Source organism: Alosa alosa, chromosome 10, assembly GCF_017589495.1.
Source record: "Alosa alosa isolate M-15738 ecotype Scorff River chromosome 10, AALO_Geno_1.1, whole genome shotgun sequence".
NCBI lineage: Eukaryota > Metazoa > Chordata > Actinopteri > Clupeiformes > Clupeidae > Alosa > Alosa alosa.
The window spans coordinates 20,895,482-20,909,556 of record NC_063198.1 but is presented as its reverse complement, the minus strand read 5'-3'; the positions used below and the strand labels follow the sequence as shown (position 1 = coordinate 20,909,556).

Below are 14,075 nucleotides of genomic sequence, written 5' to 3'. Positions count from 1 at the left end.
TCGTGAGCTATTTATCTGGGAATTGGGAAAGCTCACCTGGGTTTTTAGGCTAGGCTACTTTAAAAAGTCGTGGTGTGATTTCGCTTCAGCAATGGATGTCATTCAGGATAGGCTACTGTAACCAAGTACGACTGCACCTTCGGATGGTGTACCTAGAACCAGAGAATGTCTAGAACCATGCTCCTAACCAACCTAGGAGGAGACCCTAGAATCCACTTCCGACCGGCGAGGCGGTGAGTTTTAGTTTACAGTAGGCTAACATGGCAAAACACTGCCCCCTTGTGACAAAAAGCCACCACCATTATGGTTGTATGGAAAGATGACGCTCGAAACGTTTTGAAGAAAGACACAGCTGCTCAGATCTGAACAAGAAATTTCTTTATAAAATGATATTTGAAAAAAAAAAAAAAAAAAAAACAGCAACAACAAATCAAAACAGAGCTTTCAACAATTGAGTAAATGTAATAGAAAAATGTATTTGGCTTGATTCAAGAAATGAGTAAAGCATGAGCATAAAACGTCTTGTTCTTTCCAAGTAGCCTACATGTCCACTTAGTCTAACATGCCAGGTGATGCATTAGCTTTCCACGACCTCTGTGCAAAAGAGAAGCCCTTTATCATTGATGTTTCAAGGCACACAAAAACAAAAAACGGAACAAAACAACAGTATGGAAAAGAGACATACAGAAACAGCGAGCCATTAAAATTTAGGTCAAAAAATATTACTTTTCTTTTTCAATAGCCTAGTGTAAATTCAAATAGGGGATGTAACGAGATCTTTCATGAGATCTATAAGGCTGTTTTTTTTTTTATTAATTCCCTGAATTTGGAGATCTGTCTGATTTTCTCTCTTTCTTTCAACAAACAATAACATCAAAGGTACATTAAGAGTTACACTGTTATAGCAAATTCAACACAAAGACTATACAGACATAAAATAATAGCATGATACATTCTATTATGAAATTCTAACCCATTATGTAGACCCAAACATAGTCATCAAGCTTAAAAATAATAACACAGATGCACAAGAAATAATAAGATGTGAGGAGGACGTGCATTGAGAAATGTACACATTCCAAGTCACCAAATGTTGAGATTCTTCATAAAAATGGTACATACGACACATCCGAGATGGATTAAAAGTCCAAATTCACATCTACTAAATGTCAACTACTAAACCTCTATCAAATAGGCCTATATGTCCTGTCTCAATAAATGCTTTGGGTCTCCGAATGAGAAAACAACATGATTGACTAATTGTACATATACGTGTCGCTCTCTTCAGATCAAATGCTATGTGTAACTACTATAGATATGCAATATATGTTTCATATATCCTGGGCCCTCATTACCACTCCAGTGCTGTAGGCTCTCTGCTACGTTGAAACAGGTCTGCCTGTTCCAGAACAAGATTAAAGCTAAAGCTAAAAGTTCATGCTGTCGAAATTATTGCTATTACATTGCTATGTCTTTCTGTCTCAGCACCTGATATTTGACTTTGTCTGTTGGAGAGGTATGGCTGTGTTTCCCAACATATGGTTTTCATCATATTTTGAGAAAATGAACATTTGTGCATACAGATACATACATTCACCCACACATATGTAGACACGCACAAACAGGCACATGCTTGCATGCATGCGCGCGCGCGCACACACACAAACACACACACACACACACACACACACACACACACACACACACACACACACGATGGCTTCTTGAATTGTACAGACAGGAGGTGGTTCATATTGAAAGCAGACAAGTTATAACACATTTTCGCATAGCACTTGACTCCTGTGGTCCTGACCCAATGAATGTTACAATACCCGACGACAACTACACTTAGGGACAGACGACAGTCAACTCTTAACTGTGTATTCTCCATGTTTTTCTAAGCCACTCTTGGACGTATTTAATACCTGAAGAGACTGCAGGCCAAAGATACCCTGTCAAACCACCTGACATCAGTGCATGCATATCCTTGATGCATAAACCATGTGGATGGCTGCAGTCTATACTGTACAGACCTGATCAGCAACCACCCGTGTGTTTTTAAAATCATTCTTTGCCTGAGCTCTGTAGGGTAGGAAGAGTGACACAAGTGGCCTAAAAGTTACACTGCATCGTGTCCACAACAGACCTCTCATTGTACTGGGCGTCTGGGCATTTGTATGAACTGGGATACATGTAATGTGATTTCTTTGTCATTTGACAGATACACTGTATAGACAAAGCATTGGGACGCCTGCCATTACACCCACAGGAATTTCAATGGCATCCCATTCTAAATACATAGGTATTAATATGGTGCTGTAATAGCTCCCCTGTAATGGCTTCCACTGTTTCTGGGAAGGATTTCCACAAGATTTTAGAGTGGTTGTGGAAATGTTTGCCCATTAATTCAGAAGGGCATTTGGGAGGTCAGGCAGTGATGTTGGTCAAGAGGGCCTGGCTCGCTAGTCTAGTTTTAGCAGAAGCCTCAGTACTTTTGTCTATATTGTGTATTACATGGACACCAGCTCTAGGTGTGTTGTCTTACACAAGTAGAAGGCTTAGTCTGTTTTTTTTTGGATGTAACTCTCACCATACTAGTAAAGAGAACTGTCAGGTGAGGGAAGTGACAGCACAATCTGGTTTAGTATGAAGTCCACCTCAAGAGAACTGGTTAAGTACAAGCTGAGGAATCGAGAATAAATAAGAACAATAAATAGACTGAGCTCATAACCGCCATGCCTTCTTGTCCCTCATGAGGTGCTGGCCCCAGAGACACATGGATCCCAACAGGGCTTAAAGCGAGAGTGAGGACATCACGGCAACAAGACTACCACGCTAATCAAAGGCGCACACTGAGATGTTTCAGGAATGCAACAATGGAAACATACATTTGTAACAGTTAGACCAGGGAAAAGGAACTCAGACTCCTACATGTAAATGTGGTGATGCCAATGTAAGCTGAAATTCGCAGAACACATCCACACTTGCTTATCTAGCACTACACTGTCCAGCACTTTTCAAAAAACTCATCCCATATTGTTTTGATGGACAAGTGCCTAAAGATGGTTATGTCTCTGAATATTGCTGTTGTATGCCTTTCCATTCCGAGGCACTATCAACCACACCCCTTTTCTCCCCTCTCCATCTTGGCCAAAGGATGCAGCTAAAATTAAAGCGCCTCTTTGAGATAACACAAGTAATGGCTTGGTGATGCTTGGTGCTAGAGCTTATAGTATCCATGGAGAGTGTGATAGAGGCGTGATCACCAGTCAGGTGAGATTTGGTCCTTGGAATGATGCCCTGAGTCAAACATTTGGCCTGCTATCTGACTGCTATCACACACATATTAACAAGGGCAGTACTGTATTTAAACGGGTAAGATGTGTGTGTGAAAACGGAACAGTATGTTTATGTGTGCCGGGAAACAGGGAAGGCAGTGTGCATATGAACATATTTGTGGTCCCAATATTAAATGTATCATCTGGAAAATGTTTACAATGAGCTCCACCAATAGGAGGTGAGTAGGGAGTATAGAATGGCCCTACATTAACTTGGTTTCTGTAAATAGTTTAATTAATTAGAAGTTTGGGAGATTTGAAAGGAAGGATGACGGTCTGTCATGAAACTTTAAAATCATGTATCTGTGCATGGGAGAGGTGTACATACATATTCAAATGTCTGGAGCAACAAAATGAAAAAAAGGAAAACAAAACACATAAAAATGAACATATGCAAAAGCAGTATTATATATAAAGGCTTATATATACCATTAGAAAGATGAGACAATACAAAATGTCAAATAAAATAACAGTTGTTTCCAAGAACACCGGTGGAAGATGGTGCTTTATCATTATTACATTTCTGTTTCTCAAAACTTGCTGGATTGGGTATTTGAGTTTTTTTCTCCCCTCACACACATCAAAGGTGAAAGCACCTATTAAGTGTGTGTTTCTTTTTTTTTGCATTTTCTTTACGGAGTAAACAAAATCCCTCGCCACATTTATTACCAAGCACAGTGATTGGTATGGCACTGTAGTGTCTTTTTTCTGCTCTGTCTCCTCTGATTCGTTCTAGTCCAGAGGTGGACATGTGTAGTGCTTTCATAACTTTGATTCTTTTTAAGTACACTAGCTTATGATCTCAAGCATGTGTCCGTCTCCAAGGACAACCGACCCCAGCTGGTTGGCTTATCTGTTGAGATGGGCCTGTTCCCGTATGCATAGAGTGCAGAGAAATTCATGTGTGTGTGTGTGCACGTTTATGTGTGTGTGTGTGTGTGTGTGTGTGTGTGTGTGTGTGTGTGTGTGTGTGTGTGTGTGTGTGTGTGTGTGTGTGTGTGTGTATTTTCAAGTATGCACCCCTCAAGCACTAAGATAAATAAGACACCAAAGGGTTGCATACTGCTGCAGTTTGTAAAGGAGTTCAGACAGTCGATAGAGATGCTGTACTCTTCCTCTTTCCCTTTCTCTCTCTTCTTCCTCTTCTCTCTATCTCTCCATCTCTCTTGGTTTTCCCCCTCCTCACTGGGCTCGACCTGTGGCGCCTTTCCTCGTGGGGTCAGGCGGCGTTAGGCCCCAGGCCTCGTCGTCGCTGTCCCCTCCTCGCTCTCTGTCCTCGTCCCCATCCTCTTCATCATCGTCCTCCTCCTCCAGGGTCGATTCCTCTTCCTCGCGCTCACGCTTGATGGCCTGGATGGCGGGGGGTGGCTGGGTGGAGGCTGAGGCTGTGGAGGCCCCGCTGGCACTCTCAGCCGCCCTGGCGGCCTCTGCGGCCTCCTCGAACACTTCTGGGTTCTCCAGCATCTCGCGGATTAGAGGCGGCATGGGGCCAGGGATCTCCGTCTTCAGCGTGACGGCTCGCTCGGCTCCTGCAGATACACACACACACACACACACACAACGTAGGACATTCATTCTGTGTTTTTTTTTACTCTTTTACTCCACTCTTTCTTTGTTTTTGCATGGTCTGTATGCATGTATATAAGTAACTTAAAAGGGTGTCTGGGTTTATGTGTGTGTATGTGTGTGTCTATATGTGTGTGTGTGTGTGTGTGTGTGTGTGTGTGTGTGTGTGTGTGTGTGTGTGTGTGTGTGTGTGTGTGTGTGTGTGTGTGCGCTTGCAGTTGATGAGTGTGTGAGCATGTGTATGAGTATACACAGTAAGGTCTATATACAGTATGTGTGTGTGTAGCTATGTGTCTGTGGGTAACTTCATTGGGGTGCCTGAGTGTATCTACTGTATGTGTGTGTGTGTCTCTATGTATGTAAAAGTGTGTGCATATGTGTGTACCTTTGGTGCTGATGCCTCTGAGGTCAGTAACCTTCATGAGCATGCGTGGGAACATGTGGGGCTTGTTGGGGCGGCGGCGACGAGCGTACAGCTTCAGTGCCTCTAGCAGCGGTTCTTGCAGCCGGTCAACACGCTCTGGCTCCTCCAGGTCCATACGGTCTGCAGCCAATCACAGACAGAGCAGCAGGAATCAGTGACCAATCACAGACAAGGCATGAAGAGTCACCAGTGGCCAGTCATAGACAGAGAAATATAACCTCTGAGTACAACTTAATCCAATCAGTCATCAATTGGAGATAATGGAAAAACAAATACAAATCACAGATAAATTACACACACACACACACACACACACACAAGCACACACACACACACACACACGTCCATCTTCTTACCTCCACAGATCAGGCAGATGGCACTGAGGAGGCCTGTCTCTGTGTCGTCCATCTCCAGGGGCAGCAGTTGCCCGGCAAATGCAAACACTAGGTCAGTGAGGGGGCCGAAGCCAGCGTTGTGCATTTGTGTGCGGTTGAGCGTTAGCCCATCTGAGAAGGTCATGGTGTCCTGCTCTGGAGTGTAGCGCGTGCAGATACGCAGCATCTGAGAGGAGGAGAGGAGGGGAGGAGAGGGGGAGAGGAAAGAAAGGCAGAGACAGAGAGAGAGAGAGAGAGAGAGAAAGAAACAGTGAGTATATCACAAAGGAAAAGAAAAAGAAAACAGTAGAATAGAGGAGAAGGATAAGATGGGAAAAGATCAGAAGAGAGAATGAGCGGATAAAAGATAAATGCCAATTCCTCATGGAAATGAGAGCTTGTGGTATGCCTGAGGCTGCTATGGTGTTTCTTGAGGTAGTTTTGAGTACAGAGCATCATGATCTGTAATTAAGACATTCAGTGCATGTGTGGCTATGACCAGCTGTGTGTGTGTGTGTGTGTGTGTGTGTGTGTGTGTGTGGTATTCCGGGATATCTCACCAGGATATCTAGGCATGCTGATTTGAGCAGGGTGATTTGATCAGCGATGGTGAGAGTGGTGAATCCGGGCAAGCGTTTGGCAAACTCTACGATCTTGATTATGCACTTGGTGGAGAGCTCACTGAACTTGTCCCACAGCCCCAGATCCAGCTGCACTCTGGTGTCCGCACTAGAGTTCTGATCAGACCAGAGAGAGGCACGACAGACAGAGAGAGAGAGAGAAACCGAGGTTACGTCAGAATAGTAGGTTCTTTGAAGTTTTAGGTTTTACGTTTTTTATTCATTCATATTTGATCGTTTCACCTCTATGTCTTTGTATCCCATATTATGTTTGTGTTTCCAATTGTATTCACAACATGTGCATGATTAAATTTGTCTTTGGAACATGTATGTACATAAATGTGAGTGTGTGTGTGTGTGTGTGTGTGTGTGTGTGTGTGTGTCGCTATGTGTGTCTCTTACAGTAGTGTATTTGCCCAGCTGGCCGAGTGAGGGGAAGGTCTCCTGGTGGGCCTTGCTAACTTTGTTGACCAGCTCCTCCAGTTCTCCACTCAACTCATAGCTCTCCGGAAGCACCACCTCCTCCTTAATGTCCTTCTTCTTCTTATTCCTGTCATTCCTCACAGCTGAGAGAGAGAGACAGAGAGAGAAAGAGACAGAGAAAGGGGGGGGGGGGTCAGATATTTCACATGCAAGACCAGAAATCTTATCTATGATACACTGCATATATGTTGTTACCATTGATCAACACAAGGGGGTGTTCTAATACCAATAAGGACAACAGTGGTGGGAGCATTCTTGAGGCATTACTTCATAAGCTACCACAGAGAAAAGGCTACAATGAGCAGTCAGTGGAATTTTCGACTGAAATAGTAAATAACAGAGTGCAAAGCGAACTATTTGCTCAGTGGTTCTGTTTGTCAGTTGGTTTGCATGACATATGCCATTGGGCCACCTCCTTGGAAATGGAAAGAGCTTATTTTCCATTAAGGCAGGTTTGTTTGCCTTAATGAGAGGATCTGTGGCTGGAGGGAAATTAGACAAGACAGGGGTACAGGGTGTGGGAGGCCAGTTTGTGGGTTTATGCGAGTTTGTGTGTGTGTGTGTGTGTGTGTGTGTGTGTGTGGTGTGTGTGTGTGTGCGTGTGTGTGTGCTCCCAGAGATGTACTAGTGTGTGTGTTTTGTGTGAGTGCGAGTGTGAGGTACTACCATGAGGGCATGAGTGTGTATGCATTTTGTGACAATGGACACAGTCTGTCTGTGACTTTGTCAATACATGAAATGTGTGACCTTGTGCTTGTGCTTGTGTGTGCGTGTGTGTGTGTGTGTGTGTGTGTGTGTGTGTGTGTGTGTGTGTGTGTGTGGGTGGGTGGTTGGGTGTGTGGGTGAGGGTGTGTGTGTGTGCGCACATGCATGTGAGTGCTTGTATGTGTTGAGATGCGTGACTATTAGCTCCCCACCACCCAGCCTCCTGGTTCTCCAATGACTTCAGTACATGACCAAACCCACCCCATCCCACGCTTTCCTTCCTAGCAGGATATCCACTTATAGCAGGGGCGCAGCATGATTTCACACATTCAGACATAAACACACACACACATACATGCATAGATTGCACACACACACACACACACACACACACACACACACACACACACACAGACTGCAGACATATGCGCACGCACACACACATACACATAAAAACTCTCACACAAACATACAGAAGTACTGTAAACAAACACATGTTGACACACAGGCACAGATGTACTTGGCCTTCACACAAATACATTCATTGTGTAGGCAACGCTCTCGAACTGGACACAAAGTCTGTTTCCCTCAGGGCTTTTCTATAAATGTCGTGTCCAGTCAGCTGCACTGTCTTCAGTACTGAATTGAAGGCTACAGTCCACAGGGCTGAATTTTATGTCTCTCTTAAACTATCTCCATCTTGTGTCTCGTGTTTATGTGTGTGATGCTTGTGTGTTGTAAATGTAAAACAACTAGCAAACTGATCAGAGAAAGATGACTTTCACTAAGGCACACTTTACATGGTGTATACACATCTGCAAAGTATATCACCTGTAGCAGAACTTGTTGTGTGTTAAGTGTGTGTCTCTGTGTGTTTGCTTGCATGTGTGTTCTGTCAGCCTGGATGACGTATGGCTCACGGCTAAAGTGACTCACCTTCTTTGGACATGCCGACCTCGAAGCACTTCTGCAGCCGGCAGTACTGGCAGCGGTTGCGCGTCACCTTGTTGATCTGGCAGTTCTTGTCTCGGTGGCAGGTGTACACCATGTTCTTCTGGATGCTGCGCCGGAAGAAGCCCTGCAGCCAGCACACACACACACACACACACACACACACACACACACACACACACACACATACATACAGAGGCCAGGTGAGATGGACAATGGAAAGCATGGCGGAGGAGAGGAGACAGATGATAGATGAAGTGCGGATGATTGGATAAGAAAACAGATGAAGAGATGGGACTAGGAAAGGATGAGAGGAGAGGCAAAGAAGAGAAGAGAAGAGATGGATGAGAGGTGAGGGAGAGAAGAGAAGAGAAGAGAAAAGAGGAGAGGAGATGGATGAGAGGTGAGGGAGAGAGGGAAGAGGACATTAGAGAGAAGTGATGAGAAGAGGAGAGGAGAGAGGGAAGGATAGCGTAGAGGGGAACAGGACAGGGGTCAGGTAAGGTCAGGGAGGTCAGGAGATGTGGCGAGAAATTATGGTGTGGGTGTGTTTGCGTGGTGTGCTCACACACATTTTTATAAATCTGAAAAGTGTCATCCTCAGTTTGACAATAGATTCTGCAGTGGCTGGTGTCAACAGCCCGGGGGTGTGAGGCAATCGTAAACAGCCCTCTCAGGTGCTTGCTACATTTATGTGGCTCCGTATTATATGATAACACGCACATAACTGCGACATTCCACATCTGGCTCCCATTACCACGGCCCTCCGTGGATGCTGCATCGACATTGCTGCTGAGTAAACTCGGCGTTGTGGCGATGACGCTCGCCACAGAGAGTTTACACTGGGGCACGACGACGATGGACTAAATCGAGAAGCTGCGACGCCGGCTTTGTTTACGCTTTGCTTTGTCTGGAGACCCAGGCAGCGTACACAGTGTTTTTTGTTTCTTTGCTTTGTTTTTTTCGGGTATGTGAGTTACGGTGACACAACGGTGACTCAACAGCCAGTAGCCTCCACCGAGCGAGGAAGGAAAAGTACCCCAGCAGGGGAGCAGTCTAACTTTTCCTGTGGGCACACTGGAGCAAAATGCAGAATCTGAACTGCATGCCCTCAATAAAGGCAGGCCGCGGCTCCATTGTCCTGTTTGGGGCCTATTGGGTATGGGCAGGGCAGCGGCCAGGGAGAGCTGAATCACTCGACTGGAGCTGCCAGAGAGGGGGGGGGGGCTGCAGTTGCCCGAAGTAGGCCACCAGGGGGCAGCAAATCAGGAGTACAGACTGCTGATGTCGGCCAGTGGTGAGCTCATTTTGGAAAGTGACCCCAGCTAAGGATATCTGAGGGCATTTAAGTGTCGTCAAGGGCATACTGAGCTGTTGACTGCATATGCAGGCTGTAGAGGTCAGTACTGGTTTGCATGTTTGGTTTCAGGTTTTGAACCTGCAGAGAAAAACTCGGAGGTCATCAAACATCAAACGGAAGGTCTAGTTATCTGTTTTCTAAAAGTATTGTACTACTTATTATCACTCTGATTGGCTCATTGACATAAAAAAACTAAACTTTACTTGACGCAATTATGGGTATATAGCATTTTACTAGAAATATTCTAATCTTTTAATAGACTGTCTATGTGAAGAAATTACACACGCAAATACACAAACACACACATGCATAAACATAAGAGTGCACAAACACATACGAATGTGCTCACGCACACACACATACACAGACACATACATACACACACACACACACACACAAACAAACACACACACACCTTGCATCCCTCGCAGGAGCTGACTCCATAATGGTAGCCGGAGGATTTGTCCTGGCACACGAAGCATGGCTTGTAGATGCGCGGTGGAGGGGGAGGGGAGGGGGAGCTGGGGACCATCTCCTCTGAACTGGTGCTCTGCGTCTCCACCGCTGCACATAGAAAAGAGAGAGAGGACAAGAGACAGAGACAAAGATGGAGGGGGAGAGAGGAAGAGAGAGAGAGAGAGTTAGTTCATGTTAAATCAATTGAAGATATCCACACTTCACCATGTTTTTTTCACAATGTTTTTAGAAAACAAGCGCAAAGCACCCTCCCCAAAGACAAGCAAGGGCAAGGGCATGTCAACCCCAGCTCCCATCCCCCATCTCGCAAAAAAATATTGCAGGAGGGCAACATTCGGGCCCGGCACAAACACAAAAACATTTCCAAACAGAGCTCAGAAGCATCCAGGGCTCAGAGCTGAATGTAATTCACTGCTGTGCTTTTAAGAGCCAGTTTCATTTGGGTGCTTTTAAAGGCCTCAGCCTCGTGCATTAGGTAGCCGCTGCCACCCAGGAGGCGAGCTCCGGGGCAAATATCTCCACGGATCAGAGTCAGGAGGGGCAGGTTGACTGACAGATTGGAGAGATAGAGGCAGAGAGACAGAACGAGAGAGAGAGTGTGTGTGTGCAAGAGAGACAGAACGAGAGAGAGAGAGAGAGAGAGAGAGAGAGAAAGTAAAAAGACTAAACAGTTAGCGGCTGGCCAGATTGCTGCTCTGATAAGGAGCTGCAGAACAAACCAGTTATGATTGACAGGACAAAAATGACAGGCAATGTGACTGCCCTGACTCAGGTCATAGGGTTTGTCGAAAACACATAGCTGTGATTAATAAGAGCATAGTGCTTAACAGTTGTATCAGTGTTGCTTTTAGAGTGTGTGTCGTGGGGCTGTGTGTGTGTGTGTGTGTGTTTGTGTTTGTGTTTTTTGAGATGCACAAATGGACAAGGTTTCAGCCTATTAGTGCATTACATCAAACAAGCTGTGGATACCCAATATAACACCATTTGCCACACTGGGCAGACTGTGTCAATCAACTACTGCCATATGTACTACCAGGTCCGCACTTGGACACGGACACACACACACACACACACACACACACACACACACACACACACACACACACACACACACACACACACACACACACACTCATTCACACATATAGGGAGATCCCCTCACCCAACTGTCACTTAGTTCAACTTTCACCTCCAGTCACCCTCTAGCCTTTTTCAACCCCCCCTGTTTTCTCTTGTTTCCTGGCCCTAAATTCCTTAGTCCAGGCTGGCCGTTTTTTTACTAGAGGTCCAGGCTCGTAACCTGGCCTATAAAGGCCGTCTGTGGCCTGGGAAGGAGGCCCCTGGCCAGGCTGACCGCCACTTTATTGGGCAGCAGTCACCTTGGGCAGCTATTCACAGCGCCAGCTGCACCCTCGACTCCCAACCCGTAAAAAAAACACCCCCAAACCAAGGCCTTCAGAACCCCAAGTTTTTTTACTGCCCGCAAAAAGAGAAGCCTTCTCTTCTCTTGCCTCCCTCCCTTTGGCCTTCAATGTACACCACAGGGCAAATGTGCAGCCCACCACCACCAACCCTGCTCTCTGCCTCTCTCACACCATGGCCTCCATTTAACAAGACTAGCCAGACTTCAAAAAGAGCCAGGGAGAGACAGGGGGAGAAGGTGAATAATCTAATAAAAAAAGGCAGGGAGGAGAAAGAGAGAGAGAGGGGCAAATGAAGAGAACAAGAGATGAAATGACAAAGAGGGAGGGAGGGGGGAGAGAGAGAGAGAGTAAGCAAGAGAGGAAGGGAGAGGGGAGGCAAAAAAAACCATGGTGAAAGGAGAGGTTGAATGGAGCCATGTCCTTTTTGCTTTGACCTTGGCGTTGACTGAGAGATCCTTTCAACATCAGCTAAGGCCACCAATAGGCCTGCTCTTAAGGATTTTACTGCCAGTGATCCCACTGGTTCTGCTACTGCCATTATTGCAACTAATTCTACATCTGTGTCCACAGCTAATACCTCGACTACCACTAATCCCATTAGTGTAACAAGCACTGCTGCTTGGCTTGTTAAACTCAAGCTGAATATCTCCTCAATTTACCTAATAGGAAAATTGGACCAGCTGCCATTTTAGATATATTAATTGGCTCTGTCAAAAAACTGCTATTCTCTATCGTGTGGGGATTTCGTGGGGGGGGGATGTTTATTTTCTTTCAAAAGCTTTAGGCATTTTTATTGAGGCTGTCTCCAGGCCCAGATGGCGTTTGGGGTTTTCACAAATTTTCCACTGGGTCCTTTTCGGTCAGTAAAGCCAAACAAATGTGAAACACGTTTGAAAGCAAACACACAGCCTACAATATGTTAGCTTGATTTGATTACTCTCATTGCTGCTGCTGCCAATACAGCATTAATGCCTGTCCAAATGCATTCACTTCCAACATCTAGTGCAACCTCTGCTGAAAATTGAAAAACACATCTCTATTATCATGTTAGTATGACCTCTGTCTTTCACTCTTTGCCTGATGCATTCTTGTAACTTACAGAGAGAGCTGACTTAAAACATAACTGTCATTGAACTGTCTTCTATTCAGCATCCTGTTTCAAGTGAGTAACCACCGCTATTAAAAGCAACAGTGAGCTGTATGTGATGCACGCACTGCTGCCTGTGTTTCATGGAGGCACTGTACCATAATAGGCCTTTATGTAGACTGGCACTGAGGCGTATTCAGGTGTTCTCCTCAGCAACCCTGTCAATGCACACTTATGAGGGGGTGATGAGGAATGTGTGTGTGTGTGTGTGTGTGTGTGTGTGTGTGTGTGTGTGTGTGTGTGTGTGTGTGTGTGTGTGTGTGTGTGTGTGTGAAAGTAACCTGAGCAAAGTGTTTATGCAGTAACAGTAAACCCGTTGGGTTTTTTTTCTGTTTATACACCAATAACGCTCCAAATGCTCTGAGAAATGTGTTTGGAAAAACAAGCTCCATTGTCAACAGTCCAACAGAGAGAACGAGTGAGTGAGAGAAAAAAAGACAAGTGATTGACAGGGAACAAGGGAATAGGAGGGGGGTTGGAGAGAGAAGGAGAGAAAAAACTGACAGCGAGAGGGAGAGAGGTAATATGAGTGAGGGGGTTAGTTGCAGGACTGAAAATGGATTAAGAGGTAACGGAAAAGGTGTTATGTTGATTAGGGGAAGCACTCTATTCAGACAAGCGTGTCAGGAGTTGTCACCAGCCCCACCAGACCTTGCGTTCTGTATTATTAGCCTGGAGAGGAAACCGACTGCCATCCTGCCACTCATCTTTTCACTCCACCTAGCTCAATCCTTTTTCTCTTTTCCCGCTCTCTCTGACAGCTCTGGCTTTGCTGTTGATTTTTCCTCAAAAATGTCCATATGATTAACCTCCCTCTCTCTCTCTCTCACTCTGTCTCTCTCTGGCATGTCTGCCTGACTTAGATCTGTCTCCTAGTGTCATCACATCCTTGTTTAGAAAACAAACATGCGTCTGAAAGACGGGTTCAGCTTAATCTACTAGGGGTTCTGAGGTTCCATTAGCATGACAATCCATGTGTGGAGAGCTCTGTGTCATGCTAGGTTTGGGGGAAGAGAATGGGGGTGGTGGTGCTTGGGGGAGGTTGGGTGGGATATTGGGTGGAGGTCTGCTTCCATTCTGCTTAAGTGGGTCCGTCATCAGCACCCCGTGGGCTTTGTGCAAGCCACTGACTATCATCTCCCTCTTAATCCTCCCGGCTTCTCACCTTCCTGCTCCGAGTGCCTGATCTAGGAACAGCGGCGGTGC

The 14,075-nt window shown here is 45.5% G+C and overlaps 1 protein-coding gene and 1 long non-coding RNA gene across 3 annotated transcripts in view; both read right to left on the bottom strand.

Moving 5' to 3' along the window:
• LOC125301537 overlaps positions 1-198 on the bottom strand; it is a 28,188-nt gene extending 27,990 nt beyond the window's left edge. Inside the window, exon 1 of the long non-coding RNA XR_007194757.1 lies at positions 37-198. This is a non-coding gene — a long non-coding RNA (uncharacterized LOC125301537). The remainder of the gene's footprint in view (positions 1-36) is intronic.
• A 165-nt stretch (positions 199-363) lies between these two features.
• Positions 364-14,075, bottom strand: part of LOC125302241 (retinoic acid receptor gamma-A-like) — a 59,107-nt gene continuing 45,395 nt past the window's right edge. For both annotated transcript variants that reach the window (XM_048255350.1, XM_048255351.1), the window contains 7 exons: positions 10,237-10,385; positions 8,447-8,588; positions 6,725-6,888; positions 6,263-6,439; positions 5,685-5,889; positions 5,290-5,448; positions 364-4,867 (listed from right to left, as the gene is read on the bottom strand). In XM_048255350.1, the coding sequence (XP_048111307.1) occupies positions 4,521-4,867; positions 5,290-5,448; positions 5,685-5,889; positions 6,263-6,439; positions 6,725-6,888; positions 8,447-8,588; positions 10,237-10,385 (1,343 nt within the window). In that variant the 3' untranslated portion in view covers positions 364-4,520. The remainder of the gene's footprint in view (positions 4,868-5,289; positions 5,449-5,684; positions 5,890-6,262; positions 6,440-6,724; positions 6,889-8,446; positions 8,589-10,236; positions 10,386-14,075) is intronic.